This window comes from Tasmannia lanceolata, unplaced genomic scaffold, assembly GCF_043159265.1.
Source record: "Tasmannia lanceolata isolate RefF3 unplaced genomic scaffold, GAP_Taslan_0.1 ptg000016l, whole genome shotgun sequence".
Lineage (NCBI taxonomy): Eukaryota > Viridiplantae > Streptophyta > Magnoliopsida > Canellales > Winteraceae > Tasmannia > Tasmannia lanceolata.
In genome coordinates, this window is record NW_027518693.1 from 15468382 (window position 1) to 15483642 (window position 15261).

At 36.9% G+C, this 15261-nt stretch overlaps 1 protein-coding gene across 1 annotated transcript; it reads left to right on the top strand.

Moving 5' to 3' along the window:
* Positions 1-1749: 1749 nt before the first annotated feature.
* LOC143848764 (GTP-binding family protein) lies at positions 1750-15022 on the top strand. Its single transcript, XM_077357803.1, has 8 exons — positions 1750-2528; positions 3918-4007; positions 4964-5112; positions 9686-9844; positions 9969-10039; positions 12365-12468; positions 12553-12692; positions 14551-15022. The coding sequence occupies exons 1-8, from the start codon at positions 2013-2015 to the stop codon at positions 14648-14650; spliced, it is 1329 nt and encodes a 442-aa protein (XP_077213918.1). The 5' UTR covers positions 1750-2012; the 3' UTR covers positions 14651-15022.
* The last annotated feature ends 239 nt before the right edge of the window (positions 15023-15261 follow it).

Sequence of the window (15261 nt, forward strand, 5' to 3'; positions counted from 1 at the left end):
TAGAGAAGAGAGAACGAATCTGAAGAAGTTCTTAGAATTGAATCATAGGCTACATATTTATAACCAACCAATAGTCACTTTCTATAGACATGTCTTTTCTAAACATCATAAATGAATAGACAAGTCTATTGTCTTTTTATTTGAATCAATGCATCTTTACAGAACATATGTGTCTGTTCACTTTCTACAGACATGTCTTTTCCGAAAGATCATCAATGAATAGATATGTTTATTAGAATCAATGCATTATTTCAGAACAGATGTGTCTGTTCATCTGCATAGATGTACAATTTCATAACAAATGTGCCTGTTCATTCGAATAGATGTACCATTCAGATCAAATGTGATTGTTGGAATAAAATCATGACTATTCACCAAAGATTGCAATGCTTAAGTATAGAATCATGACTGGTCACTAAAGATTGCAACTTTTCAGTAATATTGCTTTATGGATTTTGAAAAATCCTAACAGGTAATACTAACTCCGGTTGCGTTAGGACAGCCCTCAACCTGACCCAAGCCAGCCCGAGCCGCACCCTCAGGTTGAGCTATTACCATAAAATTGGGTTGAAGCACAGGTTGATTCCAATTCAATTTTTTTAGCAAAAGCTCGACCCGACCCAAGTTGCACCTCTAATCTTAGCCGTCTAATCAATTGAATTTTACTTACTAAATTTAGAGTATTGCTAGAGATCCACTGGCATAATTATGATTGTTTGATTGGCGCATGGCTCATCTATATTTTAGCATGTTATGTGCACAATCTAGGTTGACATGCAAATGGCCAGCCCAGAAGTATAGTAGGAAAGAGAGTTGAATTATCTAAAATTGGTCACAACTAAGTTAGCCACCCAAGTGAATTCATACTAGATGCATAAAATCATGCTTGTTTTTTGTTATTAACATGTCCTTTCAGATAAGTATAGTATGATTCCATTGAGTTATGCTAAGTAGGGTTGCAACTTGGATCAAGTTTCCAAATCTTACCCCACCTAGGGGTGAAACTCGGGGTCAGGTTCGTGTGTGGGTTGAGTTTTCCCAGCCTGGGTTGAGTTCGGGTCCAGTTTGGGCAACTCGACCCGAGTGAAACCCGACATATTTTATCAATTTTTTTTTGTAAGCTTAAAAACTCGGGTTGGGTCGGGTTGAACTCGGGTCGAGTCGAATTCGGGTTGGAAAAAAAGGGTTCTTGGGTTGGGTTGAACCTCATCGGGTTGGAAATCAGGTCAGGTTGGGCTGGCCTCTTCCCGACCCAATCTGATTCGAGTTGCTCCCCTAACCCCACCGGAGAAAGTATCTCGGGTCCGGAGATGTCTTTGTAATGGCAAAAACTCAAGATAAAAAAAAACACGCATGCAATAGTGAAAAATAGTAGGAGTGAAATCATTATAACAAACAAATGGCTTGGTTCATTGAACAAGCATGCCTCCCGTATACTCTCGGGGCTCATATTTTCCAAAGAAAAATGTGAACATGCATCATACAACAGCTCGAGATAGTAACCAACTATTGCAAATTTAATCCGAGTTTTAGCCAACATATTGTGTGGGCTTAGTACAAGTGAGGCTCAAATAAGAACTGAGGCCTATAAAAAAGCCCAATTAGAATAGTCAGCTGGCCCAGCCCACTGCCATCCCTAATTCCAAATTTCCAATCAGCAAATTGGTAAATGATATTTTCACCCCATTTTTGTCCTTGGACCTTGCCCCACATCCCTCCCTAAACACACTACTCTTTTACACTAGAAGGGGTTTGGCCCAAGGAAGAAGAGGGGGTGAAATACATGAGAAGCCAAAGTGGGCCAAATTTGGTAGTCTCTTTCTCTGTCTCTGGTTTCAGGGTTTAGGGTTTTTCCCATTTCGGTGCTCAATAAAACATACCACTTTGATAACAAACGTAAAACACAGCGAACTCTCTCTCTCTCTCTCTCTCTCTCTCTCTCTCTCTCTATCTGAAGCCGAAATCCCCCTCTACTAGATGCCCTCTTTTGGTTTTTGAATTTGAAAACTGAAATGCGAGCTTGGAAAGCTCTCAGGCTTCTCACCTGTTCTTCCTCCTTCATTCCACCTCTCTATTCAACAACAAAAGTAAGAGCAACATCACACAAAACCCATCTCCTTCCCACCTCCCTCTTTCGATTATACTCCGCCGAAACCCAACAAGAAAACCCCATCAAAACCCTTGAAGAAGACAACCCTTCTGACTTTAACAGTAAGGATTTCACATGGCCTCCAATATCCGATCCCGCACAGAAATCCCCTCCAGAACCCACTTGGAACAAGGCGTATCGGGCCAAAGTCGATAAAACTCTGTTTGGTGTCGATACCCAGAAAGAAATTGAGGATGAAGATGAAGAGAAAAAGAGGAGGGCAAATAGGCTAGCAAAAGCCCTTCTTCAGGCCGCGTTAGAAAAGCCTGATGACGAAGTGGAAGGTGAAATGGTGGTGAAGGAAGAAGAACAGCGGTCTTTGTCGGTGGGAATCATTGGCGCTCCCAATGCTGGAAAATCCGCCTTGACGAATTTCATGGTAGTCATGTGCTTAATGAGCTTCCAATTCCTTGATTCAATTCTAAATTTGGTTTCATATTTTAATGGTCTTTTGTTTCTCTTGTGATTAGGAATGGAAGCTAATTTTGTATTACCAACCATTAGTATTTCTATTTACATTTGCTTACATGTAGCTGTTGAAGCACAAGTTTTTTTCATTCTTCTTTTTATTTTCCTAATTTTTGTTTATAGAAGAATGGTGATTACTGCATTATCATTCTATTGTGTTTCAATAATTGCATGATTTAGTTGGAAGAGTTTATGGAACTGGTTCTTTTTTTGTCGTTGCTCACATTGTGTGTTATTCTACTAGAACCTAAGAAAGTAATAGTGCCATTCAAAAAAAAAAAACCCCTATGAAGTAACAGCTTTTATTCTTTTTCCGAGACTGAGGCACTTTACTTGATAAGGAAAGAAAAAATGAAATGTGAACATAGGTTTCCAGAGGAATTGCTTAGCCTGGAATATTTCTAAGCCCACCCTCATAATTGCTAATCTATTGGCAATATCCCTTTCTTTTTTTGAATGTTAGGGAGCTTTCAGTTCAGCCGCTTTCGATGATTGGCTTTACGTACCTAACTGATCCTAGCACATAGCCATAAAAAAAAAAAAAAAACTGATCGTAGTATGTATATTTGCTAATCTATTGGAAATATCCCTTGTTTTTTGTGAATGCTAGAGAGCTTTCACTTCAGCTGCTTTCGATGATTGATTTGAGGTTTCTAACTGATCCTCTGAGAATAAGTATTCATATGGTCAACCAAATGATCACTCATATGGTCAATCAAATGATCACATTCTTCGGATTACCTTCTATCAGATGATTAACCGACAGTGATTCAAAAATATGAAAGAGGAACTAGCGACAAAAGAGAAAAATTAAATCAAGGAGAATGTACCATATCCCTGTAATGTTCATTAAATAGGTCCACTTTGTGATGTTCTTCATGTGGAGAGCAGGGGCATGTCTCCTATCCTGTCTTAAAAGATCTATGCCTCAGTCAACATGACTACACATGTTAATGAAAGAACTCGGAGATATAATGAGCTACAGCTTGACTTGCATAAATTATAACCAAGTCTGTTAGTGAGGAAAGAAAACCCTTGCTGGCTTCTTATTTTTTTTTTTCCTCAAAAGATGATTATCATTCTTGTAGTATTTCAGGGCATTGTTCAAATACTAATGTAACATATAAATGCCACTAATTTGAATCTTGTAGCATGTCTTCAAAAGCTGACGTACATTGTCATATTAATGTTAATGTGATGCATTGCAATTTTTTGGGTGGTAATCCATTTTTGGTTTGCTTTTGATGATATAAATATTTAAAATTGCCAAGCCATATTATTTAATGTCTTTATGATATAGGTTGGTACCAAAGTTGCTGCAGTTTCACGGAAGACAAATACGACCACTCATGAACTTCTAGGAGTGATGACCAAAGGAAATACTCAAATTGTACGTTCCTTATTTTGAATAATAAGTCACTTTTTACTTATCATGATTCATGACTTAGAAGCAGTAATTGAAACTGCTAGGTCGTGTATGTGATATTGTTGGTACTTTGATTGAGCCATGGGTATCCACATTGGTTCCCTGGTTTTGTGAAGATTCATAAGGATGCATTGCTATTTTCTTTTCGTGCTATTAATATTTTTTTTTCATTTTATGAGAATATCATAAATTATGACTTTTTTGAAAGGAGATTATCATGATTAGATTTGTGAATTTTTTTGTTCAAAGATTGATGTTTTAGGTCTGGAAGTAGGAGCCAACTCAATGAGCTATTGAAATTATTAACTGTATGAAAAGTCAATGGAAGATGTAATCAAACTTCTGAATTATGACAATAAAAATGTATTTTTTGTAAGAACTATATGTAGGAATTATGAACATTTTGGGAACAAAAAGTGAAAAAAAAAACAGTACTAAATGTATTCTATTTCCACTAGTTTTTGGTTTGGATCTCTATCGAATGTCTTTTTCTACCTCTTTTGAATAGAATTCACTACAAAGAAAAAAAGGGGTTATGATTAATGAATCATGCTTGGAACATTTCTTAAACCTTAGGTGGAGGTTTCGAGGATTGGTGCAGGCAAATCAAAAAATTAATGAATATGTTTTCACAATACTTGACATGCCTTTGCTTTTGGGGAATGAGGCTCTACTGTACTGTTGATGATAATGTTTGGTTATCCTTTCTTTTGGGTCTTCTCTATGTTGCATTATAAATTTGAGTTGTATGCCTTACAACTATAAGTGCTTTGTTTCTTTATAATTACTCATGGTGCATGGTAAAAGTGAACCATAAAGGGTTTTTTTTTTTGAAGTGGTAAAATGAACCATATGCTATGTTTCTAGATGGGTTGGTATTGTATTTTCTATGTCAAACTGTACTGATTACTTTCCTCCAGTGTTTTTTTGACACCCCAGGACTCATGTTGAAGCGTGGTGGATACCCTTATAAAACCGATGTCACCGTTCGTGTGGAAAGTGCTTGGGGCTCAGTCGATCTCTATGATTTGCTTATAGTTATTTTTGATGTTCATAGGCATCTTACAATGTAAGGGATCAAATTCATTAAACCTTTTCTTTCTTTAGATGACATCTATGTTTTCTCTTTATTTATTTCTCTTTCTTTAAACATAGATAAATGGAGACTTTGGTGCTGACCTTGAATGAGTAAAGACGAGGAAATCTGTTTTTATGTTTTTGTTATTTTTTAAAGGCTACCATTCCCCTCATGAATATAATGTGAATGATCATTTCAAGGCTGCAGTTTGTTGATTCTTACATGGCCGTCTTAGTGTTGTTTATTTTCTTCGAGATTAAATCTGAAGTTAAAATTGGAAAGCCTTGTTTGGATATATTGTTAGAACATTTGAAAGCCTTCTTCTTATGCAAACTTCGGTCACCCTCATGTACATTATTTTAGACCTCAAATCTTCTCTAGTTTTTCCAAGTAGTTAACTATGTGGAAATGTAGGGACCATCGCAGAAGGCATTTCGCGGAGGGTCTGTTGCATGAGAGAGCAGCTACATAGGCTCATTTTTCAACAGATTTTGTCTTTATTCATGAGGTGGTTGCTCTCTCATGCAACAGACCCTCCGCGAAATGCTTTCTGCGATGGTCCCTAGCAAATCCCATATATATATATGGGCTTACTGTTCCTGCGCTCTGCGCTTGAGTGCAAAAAACATGATGGGCCCACATTTTTGGGGTGATCCAAAGCATTCATTTGGAAGGCCCTTACCTAGATAGGATGTGTACCAAAAATCAGATCCATAGGATCATCCTAACCCATCCAGAAGTGGAGCGAAAATGGGCAGATTTGTGAACAGTGTCTGTCCAGTTTTCCCTCCACTTTTGGCTGGGTTAGGATGATTCTATGGATCTGATTTTTGGTCCACATCCTATCTAGGTAAGAGCCTTCCAAATGAATGCTTTGGATCACCCCAAAAAAGTGGGCCCACATGATTTTTTTTGCACTCCAGCACAGATAAGCTATCTGCGCTCGAGTGCAGGAACACTTTTTTGTATGTGTGTGTGTGTGCGCGCACACATATAAGGAACATTCAAAATCTTGAAGGCAAATCTTGTCAAGGTGATAGAGGTAAATCTCTTTATCAACTGTTTGAGTAAAATATTTTTGTGAGGCAAATCTCTTCATTAACCACTTAAGTAAACTATGAGATGTTGATCTACGGTTACACTTATCTCCTCAAGTTAAAATAACAAAAGAGATTGCACAGTTGAGTTGAAAATAGTCAAAGAAAAACTAAAAATTCTAAAATATTGTGCTTCATTTTCCAAGCATAGATCGTCATTCAATTAAGAATAATAAAAAAAACCTCTGACTCATCCCTCCATGGGAGGCATCAAATAAACACTTTGTTGAAGTGTCGTAAAGCACTAAAGCAAAAACAGGCACTTTAGAGTTTGGACATATTAATCAGAAACTAGCTTTTGCAACAAACTTTTACATCCATTCTCTTCAAAAAAATCAATGAAGGAACTACCAAACTTAAGTTCTTGATGACCCTGCATATAATGTGGCCTAATGGTGGAAATTTCATATTTCTCCATGGCCTTATGTCTAGGCCATTCTACTATAGTAGTCACTTTATTTTCACCGACTTTAATCTCATCCTTTGGCACCATGTACCCCCAAGATGAGGCTAGGGGCATAAAGCAGAACTTTTGATTAAATTTGTTCTTTAACTAAGTGTATAGAGCCTCATAAAGATGCTGAAAATTTTATCCTTGTTACGACTATGGACGAGGATATTATCGAGGTACACTACCACAGAGCGTCCAATGAATGCTCTAAAAGTTTATTCATTAATCCCATAAATGTGGTTGGGGCATTTGACAACCCTAATGATCATCGTTAAGCACCCATACAATCCTTAGTTTTAAAATCCGTCTTCCATTTATCTCTCTAATCTCTATTTTAATGGTACCCACTAAGATAAGTTTTCGAGAACATTATGATCCCTCCAACATTACTACTATGTTGTCTATTTGAGGAATTATGAATTGATGCTCAATTGTGATCTTATTCAGTCCTTTGAGGTACACATGTCCTGTGTTTGTTTCTGATTCTGCCATAGTTAATACTATAATCTTCTGACCGGGTGCCACTCCAGCTTCATAAATCTTCTCTCTTATGTCATCAGCTAAAATATGCATATTTGGTACCATGTATGGTTTTTGGAATCTCGACACTGACAGTCCAAGTTTTATGAACACAATCACCATCTAATTTAAGTTCAAGATCTTGTTAGATACAAATGAATTTAAAAACTTGCTCCCTCTTTGTGTAAGGTGCATACATTTTCATTTCATTGCTAATTAAAGGACTAACTTGGATTGTTCCTTTTGATCATACTTCTGACAATGGTACCATACAAACTAGATTTGGATGAATGGTCATTTTTTTCTGAAATGGTAAAAAACTATAGTAATAAGGAGAAAAAAGAAAGGGGCGAGCCCCACGACCTGACCGAGATGGTCAATCAATAGAGATGGAAAATTAAAAGAAAAGAGTGAAAAATAGGACAACGAGAGAAACCCTCAATGGGGGAGAAAGTCATAGATCTGTAATACACCCCTCATGACTCCTTCAATGGCTAGTCTATCAGCTTAACTATTTGCCGATCTTCTTACTGGCGGAATGATATGGTGGCATGGTCTTAAATTTCGGATGAAATACCGGAATTTCGGATTTCTGTTGGGACCGAAACCGATATCAGCTGAAACCGAAATTTTGGCCAGAGTCACAAATTTCGGTAATTTCGTCCAAAATTTCAGGAAATTGTAATGTTTTAATTCTTTTTCAAAAATTTGGCCGAAATTTTGGCATGACTTTGAAATTTGCTTTTTTCTTATCGAATTTCGGCTGAAATTTTGGTTTCGGCTATGTCCCAAACCAAAACTGAAACCGAAATTTAAAACCTTGTATGGTGGATCCCTCCTCTCGGTTTATAATCTCATCTATCCAATAAGCAAACAACCAAGGGTGGGAGAGATTTCCCTGGCTCTGTATTACCCATGCTAGAGCCATTAAAGTTTAGATTTAGATTGCCCGGATTAGGAGGTGCCTATTCTTAGGAAATTAGAACCCTTTCACCGCTAGTACACACCTCCAACTGTGCCACAGGTTATAAGCCAAAACGAATATGAAACTAGGAAGGGCCCTCACCCATGAGATTGTTATCTCAACAATCTTAGTCAAAATGTATCGAGGACCTTTAATTAAGCCCCTAAAACCCCGGTGTTCCTCTCCTTCCAGAATACCAAGAAGATGGCTTGCAATATGACATTCCAAAGGATCTTTCCTTTATTTCGCCATGGAGCAAAGAACCAACTTTCCAGGAAGTCGGTTATCCTAGTTGGGGACAGACATAAAAATGCCGAATCTCCTAAGGATTTTGCCCACACGAACCTCGGCATTTTGCAGTGAAGGAAGATGTGATCCACCGTCTCACCTGCTTCTATACATAATGCGCAGTGATCTACAATAAACATGCGGCGATTGCGCAGGTCATCTACTGTGAGGATCTTGTTTAGCACGACTGTCCAGCCAAAGTCACCACCCTAAGCGGAGCTGTAATGCTCCACACTCTATGAATGGTCGTATTCTATGTTAAGTTCTTGTGATCAGTTGATGTCTTCAAAAGATTTCCAATATTTTTGTGGCTACTTTATTTTAACATGTTCGGTATTAAAATTATAAACTACGTAGGAAAATATGGGGAAACCAGCACTAAATTGGACACTATTTGCATAAATAATAAGGAAAATTATACTATGGAAAGCGAATGAGAGGCAATCTGATTTGATTTCTTCTTCGTCATAGTATCATACGCCATGAATCCATTTTTTCCTTTTCTACATCGATAAGGAGCTTTTTTCAGAAAGTAAGCTGGCTTGAAATCACAAACTCGTGGTTGCCGCACTTGGGACCTCTTCATTTGAGATTTTGAGTTCAAAACTGATTTGTCAATTTTGAGTCAAATCATCAGTTTTGAACTCATAATCAATTCTCAAAATCCAAAACGAACAGGGTCTTAATATTTCCAACTGACGCACGGGCTCAAACCCGATATGTAACATTTTTTGCCATTCAATTAAAAAAACAGGGAAAAACAAAAAGAAAAAGGAATATCCAAAACTCAAAGGCCCAAACTAGAAAAAATGATGCATCAAAGCAATGACTTATAGTATCTGCCAATCTCTGTGGAATTTTGAGTAACCCCTGATCCTTCTATTTACTTCAAGGAAACCCCCTTCACCAAATATGTATATGATGATTGTTTTTATGTGTGTTATTTCTCATTATATTTTTTATTCATGTACTCTTTGAATTCTGGCATTTTCTTGTCCATTACTCTTTGAATTTTTACATCTGACGTGTCTTATTATAGACAAGTGTTTTGTATTCTACTTTGTGATCATGCTTTAGTAGCTCCTTTTTATGCCCCAGCATGCTACAAATTAGTACACAATTCTATCATGTAGTCAATATTGACTACATTTCAAAGAAAAAACGTTTACGTTCATATCTCATGGTTCTAATAAAATGTGTGGCATCAAGGATCCCTTGACCAGGTTAAGTTTTATATTTGCATAGGCCTGATGAAAGGGTGATAAAGTTGATTAAACTTATGGGAGAAAAGGTACACCCGAAACAAAAAAGGGTCTTGTGCATGAATAAGGTTGATCTAGTTGAAGTGAAGAAAGACTTGCTGAAAGTCGCTAAAGAATTTGGAGATCTTCCTGGCTATGAAAGGTTGGGTTATTGTCCTCTGTGATTCTGAATTAGTGCTGTTTGAAAGATTTCTTTGTAATTCCATTTCTTTCTTTCTTTTTTTGGAAAATGATTGTAATTCCGTGTCTTATCCTATTTGTTTTAGATATTTCATGATCTCAGGACTCAAAGGTTCCGGAGTAAAAGCTCTCTCTGAATATTTGATTGAGCAGGCATGTTCCCATCTTTCAATCGACTTATTATAATGTTTCCTGACATATCCGATAATAGTTCTGTATCTCTCTTTTACCTTTCGCTGAACTGATGATTGCTGTAATTTTTTTTCCTGCCACAAGTTTTAATTATTTATTTCTATTTCTTACATATAATTTGTTCATATGTAAATATTGCCAACTAAATTAGTCTAGTTGATGCACTACTAGTTCTTAGCTATTCTTCCACATCAACTATTAGGTCCAAAATTGTTACCCAATACATGCCTATCCCATTTGTTCAGTAACTTGGCGTATCTTTAGAACTTTCTCCTTATCATTGTTGCTACGTCTAGTGACATAAGCATCGATTGTGTGAAATAGACATAGATATTTTACAAATATTGTTGTGAAGGGTGCTTTCTTATCTTGGCAGTGGACATTACTTTGATCAACATCTTCAACACAGTGACAAACCTTTGGGCATTGCTAACTTGTGGTTCATATTGATTTACAAAATTTCAGTAGTGACTGCTGTTAATCTAGGAAGTATCCATGCAGCCCTTTTCTAATGTAGGTTCCGAGAGCAATATATCATAGTGTTAGAATGGAAATTCATCATTCCACAAAGGTGGGGACCTATTGGTTAGAAATGAATTGGATTCTATCCTAATCTGACACAATTTAAATGTAAAATTTCAGCCCCAATTCTCAAAAGTGGACCAAAGTTGAACCCTAGTTAGAAGGCATAGAAATTCATGCTGGGACCTACATTTAATAGTGGTGAGGACCTTGATTAGGAATTAATGACTTGTGTCCAATTTTGCAAAGAATGGGCAAATCTCTTGACTGGGTGGAGTGGGGATAGCGTATTGCATTGCAGAGCAATTGATGTTTGGTAATTTCAAATTTTCTATTTATATCAAAGGTTGGAGCCATGAAATTTACTTGTGCTTGATGCCAATGGAGGTTGGACTTCTAACTGATTTCAGTATCATGCCTAAAGATAAATATCATGTCCATATTTGATTTGCATACCTATTTATTCCATACGCCTTTATGGTATCAGTTCCTTATTTTATTATCTCTATTTTTTCTTCCGCTTGTAAAGGTATTCAATGGTCATCTATCTTGTTGAGAGGAGGAAGGCAACCATGCAGTTGTTCTAAGTGAGAATGATGTGTTTTGAGAGTCAGGGATATATTGGTCTCTGTTTCTCTTATTTTTGCATATTATCTCCTACACTGTTGATTAATTTAGTATTGGCATTCTTTGTGACTTGCCCCTTTGGCCTAACATCATTTTTCGAATCTTTGTTTGCATATGACAGTTTATTTTTCACAGTTCCATATCTATTCGTTAGAACACCATTATCCAGCTGTAAAACCTGAGAGTTCTGCTGCCCGAGTGGGCTCAATTTAATATTTCCGCGCTAAAAGCATAAGGTCAACTTTGTCGACATTGAAAGGGATACAAAGTGTATCTAAATTAATAACTTGTTTGCTAGGAAGTAGTAGGGGGTAACTTTGATTTATCTTATAGAAGTTGAAACCCCTATGATAAAAACTTTTGCATATTCGTGTCTTTCAGAAAACGTTTCACATGCTTACCAATGGGTCTTTGGTTCTGAAAATTGTTTGGCTCTATAGCTTTTGATATCTAACATTGCTTTCAGGTTCGAAGTATAGTTTGGTTATATATCCACGAGTTTTTAATTTCTCGAAGGCCCTTGCATTTCATTCTAAGGCAGTCACTTGCCCTTGCATGCGGCTTAGAGTGAGATACTATAATTTGTTACTTTCTTCCATTATGTACATGATTTATGCATTCAGTCATGTGTCATGACATATTCCGGGAATGTCAATTAAGTGCTTCTTGTAATCTTATGGAGAACTTAACTCTTCGCTAAGTACCACCAATAGAAATTACCGTCTTTTTTTTTTTTTGAAAATGTGAAACTACCATCTTTTCAAAGTAATATAAGCTTCTCAGGAAGAATCCTGAAAATACCTTGGTCTTATTTTGTAGAAAATATTGCCAAATTTTTATGGTAAATATTGTGCCTTTCATGTTGGTTTCACTTCATCTTTTTGGATAAATATGAGAAAATGGCTATATATGTTCGTATATTGTGACAATAGTATGTGCAATATCTGAGGATGTAGCATTGTTTGTTACTATTGCATTTGACAAGCAAATATTGTTTAATTTTACATGAAAAATACATATTCTGCGCCATCTTGTTTTAAGAGCACATTGTTCTAATGCTTGCCTCCGATTATCTTCAATCTACCAGTCTATGTAATACCCCTACCTCTGGCATGCCACTGGTTTTCTTCTGCGTAGGCAGTTAAAAGACCCTGGGATGAAGATCCTACTACCATGAATGAAGATGTCATGAAGAGTATATCATTAGAAGTGGTCCGAGAAAAGATGTTAGATCAAATTCACCAGGTACTAGTAGTTGTACTTTTAAGGCATGCGTTCATTTTTTTTCTTTTTTTGAGAAATTCATATGGTGATATTCTCCCGTTTCAGGAAATTCCCTACACTCTTGAACATCGTTTGATGGACTGGAGGGAATTGAGGGATGGTTCTCTTAGAGTGGAGCAACATTTTATCACAAAGAAAGATAGTCAACGGAGAATTCTTGTGGGGAAGAATGGTTCCAAAATAGGGTATTGATTCTGAATTTATCATAATGTTTTTTATTTATTATCTGTTTAGCTGCTATTCTTTTCTGCAGATATTCTTTGTTGGAGCCTATATGGGTTTTCATTATTACTAGCTGGATTTCCTTGGAAAGCTAGTGGTGTGGTGTCTCGATTTTTTCTTTATCTTGGCATATGTCTGATTTGTTTCTTTTCTGGGTTTTTATCCTGTATTATACTCCCCAAAGAGGCTGAAGGTAGATGAGTCTTATATTTGTGCAGCATTGCATGAAAGTTGTTGGAAACATTCAAATAGATTGGATTTGGACTTTAACTTCCATAATCATCTTGAGAAATCGGTAACAGTTAAAGACTTGATACATTATACAATTAATATTTCCCAGACTAAAGATGTAAATAAAAATTTGCATCTCTGATCCTATTATAAAATGAATGCCTTGAAAAAACCACCTTATCAGTAATTTTTTTTTTTAAGAAATTAACTTTTGAGACCACGAGGATAACAATATTTAGCCATTCAAAAAAAAAGAGGATAACAATATTGAATGAGGTACTACTGCTTCCCCTCCAGTTCAAATCATCATCAATAACATCAGATGGTGCTAAAATTTAACAATAAAATATGGGGTACAACTTCTGCTGAAGTGCTAGCGAAATCGAGAAAAGAGACACCAAGCTATATTGTTAGTGGAATTCTAAGAAATTGGAAGGAGATTTTGATGGAGAAGAAGAAGAAAGCAAATATTAAACTTAAATGGAGCTCGCCACCTCTTGGATAGATCAAATTAAACTTTGATGGAAGCTCAAAAGGAAACCGGGGAAAGCGGACATTAGAGGGTTATTCCTAGATTCCAATGTGCAAACTATATTATTATCCTTCTCCGGGTTGGTCTGCATTTGCGACTCAAATGAAGTGGAAGCTCGGGCGCTCCTATGGGGGTTAAAGTGGTCCTTATCCAATGGTGTCGGGCCTCTAATGAATCATCAAAAGTGATTCGTCAAATGTTACATCGTGGGCTAGCGGGAAAACGATGGGACCTTGGACTCTAGCGGACGTAATCATGGAAATTCGAGATCTAGTGGCATTGGTTAATCCGAAGTTTAAGCACATGTGCAGATTAGCGAACAAGGATGCTTGACCTTGTTAAAGAGGTTGAACATCTCTAGACAGTTCCAAAGCGAAAGAGAAGTCAACCCATCTGTGGATTGTCTGACTCTGATGCAGTCATTGAAACTTATCTATTTTCGGCTATGATTTAGCCGATACTTTGAATTTATTGCCGACACACGTGTCCTGCTGTGTCTGACAAGACACGCGTGTCCACATGTGTCAAGGCCCCTTTGGACACTTCTAGTTTGTTAAATGAACACCATATTTATATTGTTACTAATTATGATAGCAATCAGTAATTTTATATGTATGTTCATATCACTGTTTCAAGAATTTTAGATGTTAATCTGTTACCATGTTAGACAACTCGTATCCGTGTCGAAACCCGACACAAGAATCCATATCTGCAATCATGATTATATATACGTTGTATTTTAGCCGTGTCCCCGTTTCTAAATTTTGGGAGTTTGCCGAGTCTGACACTCTGTGTCCGTGTCCGTGTCCGTGTCCGTGTCGACACTCGACACTCATGTCCGTGTCCACAAATCATAGGTTTTCGGCTTATATAGATTTTCTAAATATTTTGAGTTATGCCTCAGGCCTTCTGGTTCCCCCTACCCCACACTTTGTATCTAATAGAAGTAGAAAAGATTTTCTGGTTATACTACTTTCGTTATGTTCATACGTATATTATTTCCTTCATTTTTAACACAGCGATTTGTTTTTTGCCCAATGCACATGTGCTAAATGCAGGAGAATAGGCATGGAGGCCAATGAAGAGTTGAGGTCTATCTTCAAGAGGGATGTGCATCTTATTCTTCAGGTTAGAGTCTCTCGAAGCAACAAGAGATGAGTCAGCTGCCATTCACCACTTTCTGTTCTTGTTGAACATCAGCGAGTAGATACTTTTTATTCTACATCTGGTTATAGAACTATTGAATCTAGTTCAACAGTAATCTGAAGAAAATGCAGATATAGGAAAAGATCTTTAAGCTCTCATTGTGTCTACATTAGATGTACTTTATGTAGAGATGCCAAATGTTCCAAATCTCTGTGATTGGTAGGCCTGCAACCGAGTTGACTTCGACCAGTGTTTGTTCATAGGAAAAGCTCTTTAAGACTGTCCGGCCCTTGATATTCTGCTCTCTGTTTACCCTTAAAATATATGAAATTGGGACTCTTTGTACTTGAATTTTATCTTTTATTTCATCAATGTTTTCCTTTCGGTTGTGGGCTCATATGAAGCTGTGTTTAATCCTGTATTTGATCATGATTCCTATTATGTACCTAGTTCCTATGGAAAATGTGACATACTCACTTAGCAATGGTGTCATGACTGCTCTACTTATCTATTTTGGTTACAGAAGCTGGTCTCGTATCGTAACAGAAAGACTGCGGGAATCCGTGACTCTGATCCATGATGATGATCGGATACTAGAAACCCCATGTGAAAAATCTTCAACA

What these genes read in the sequence shown, in the direction of transcription:
- LOC143848764 (XM_077357803.1), top strand. Translation starts at nt 2,013, where the DNA reads ATGCGAGCTTGGAAAGCTCTCAGGCTTCTCACCTGTTCTTCCTCCTTC. An exon ending in CCAAAGGAAATACTCAAATT is followed by an intron (nt 4,008 to 4,963) that starts GTACGTTCCTTA and finishes ACTTTCCTCCAG; the next exon opens with TGTTTTTTTGACACCCCAGG. An exon ending in TGTTAGATCAAATTCACCAG is followed by an intron (nt 12,469 to 12,552) that starts GTACTAGTAGTT and finishes CTCCCGTTTCAG; the next exon opens with GAAATTCCCTACACTCTTGA.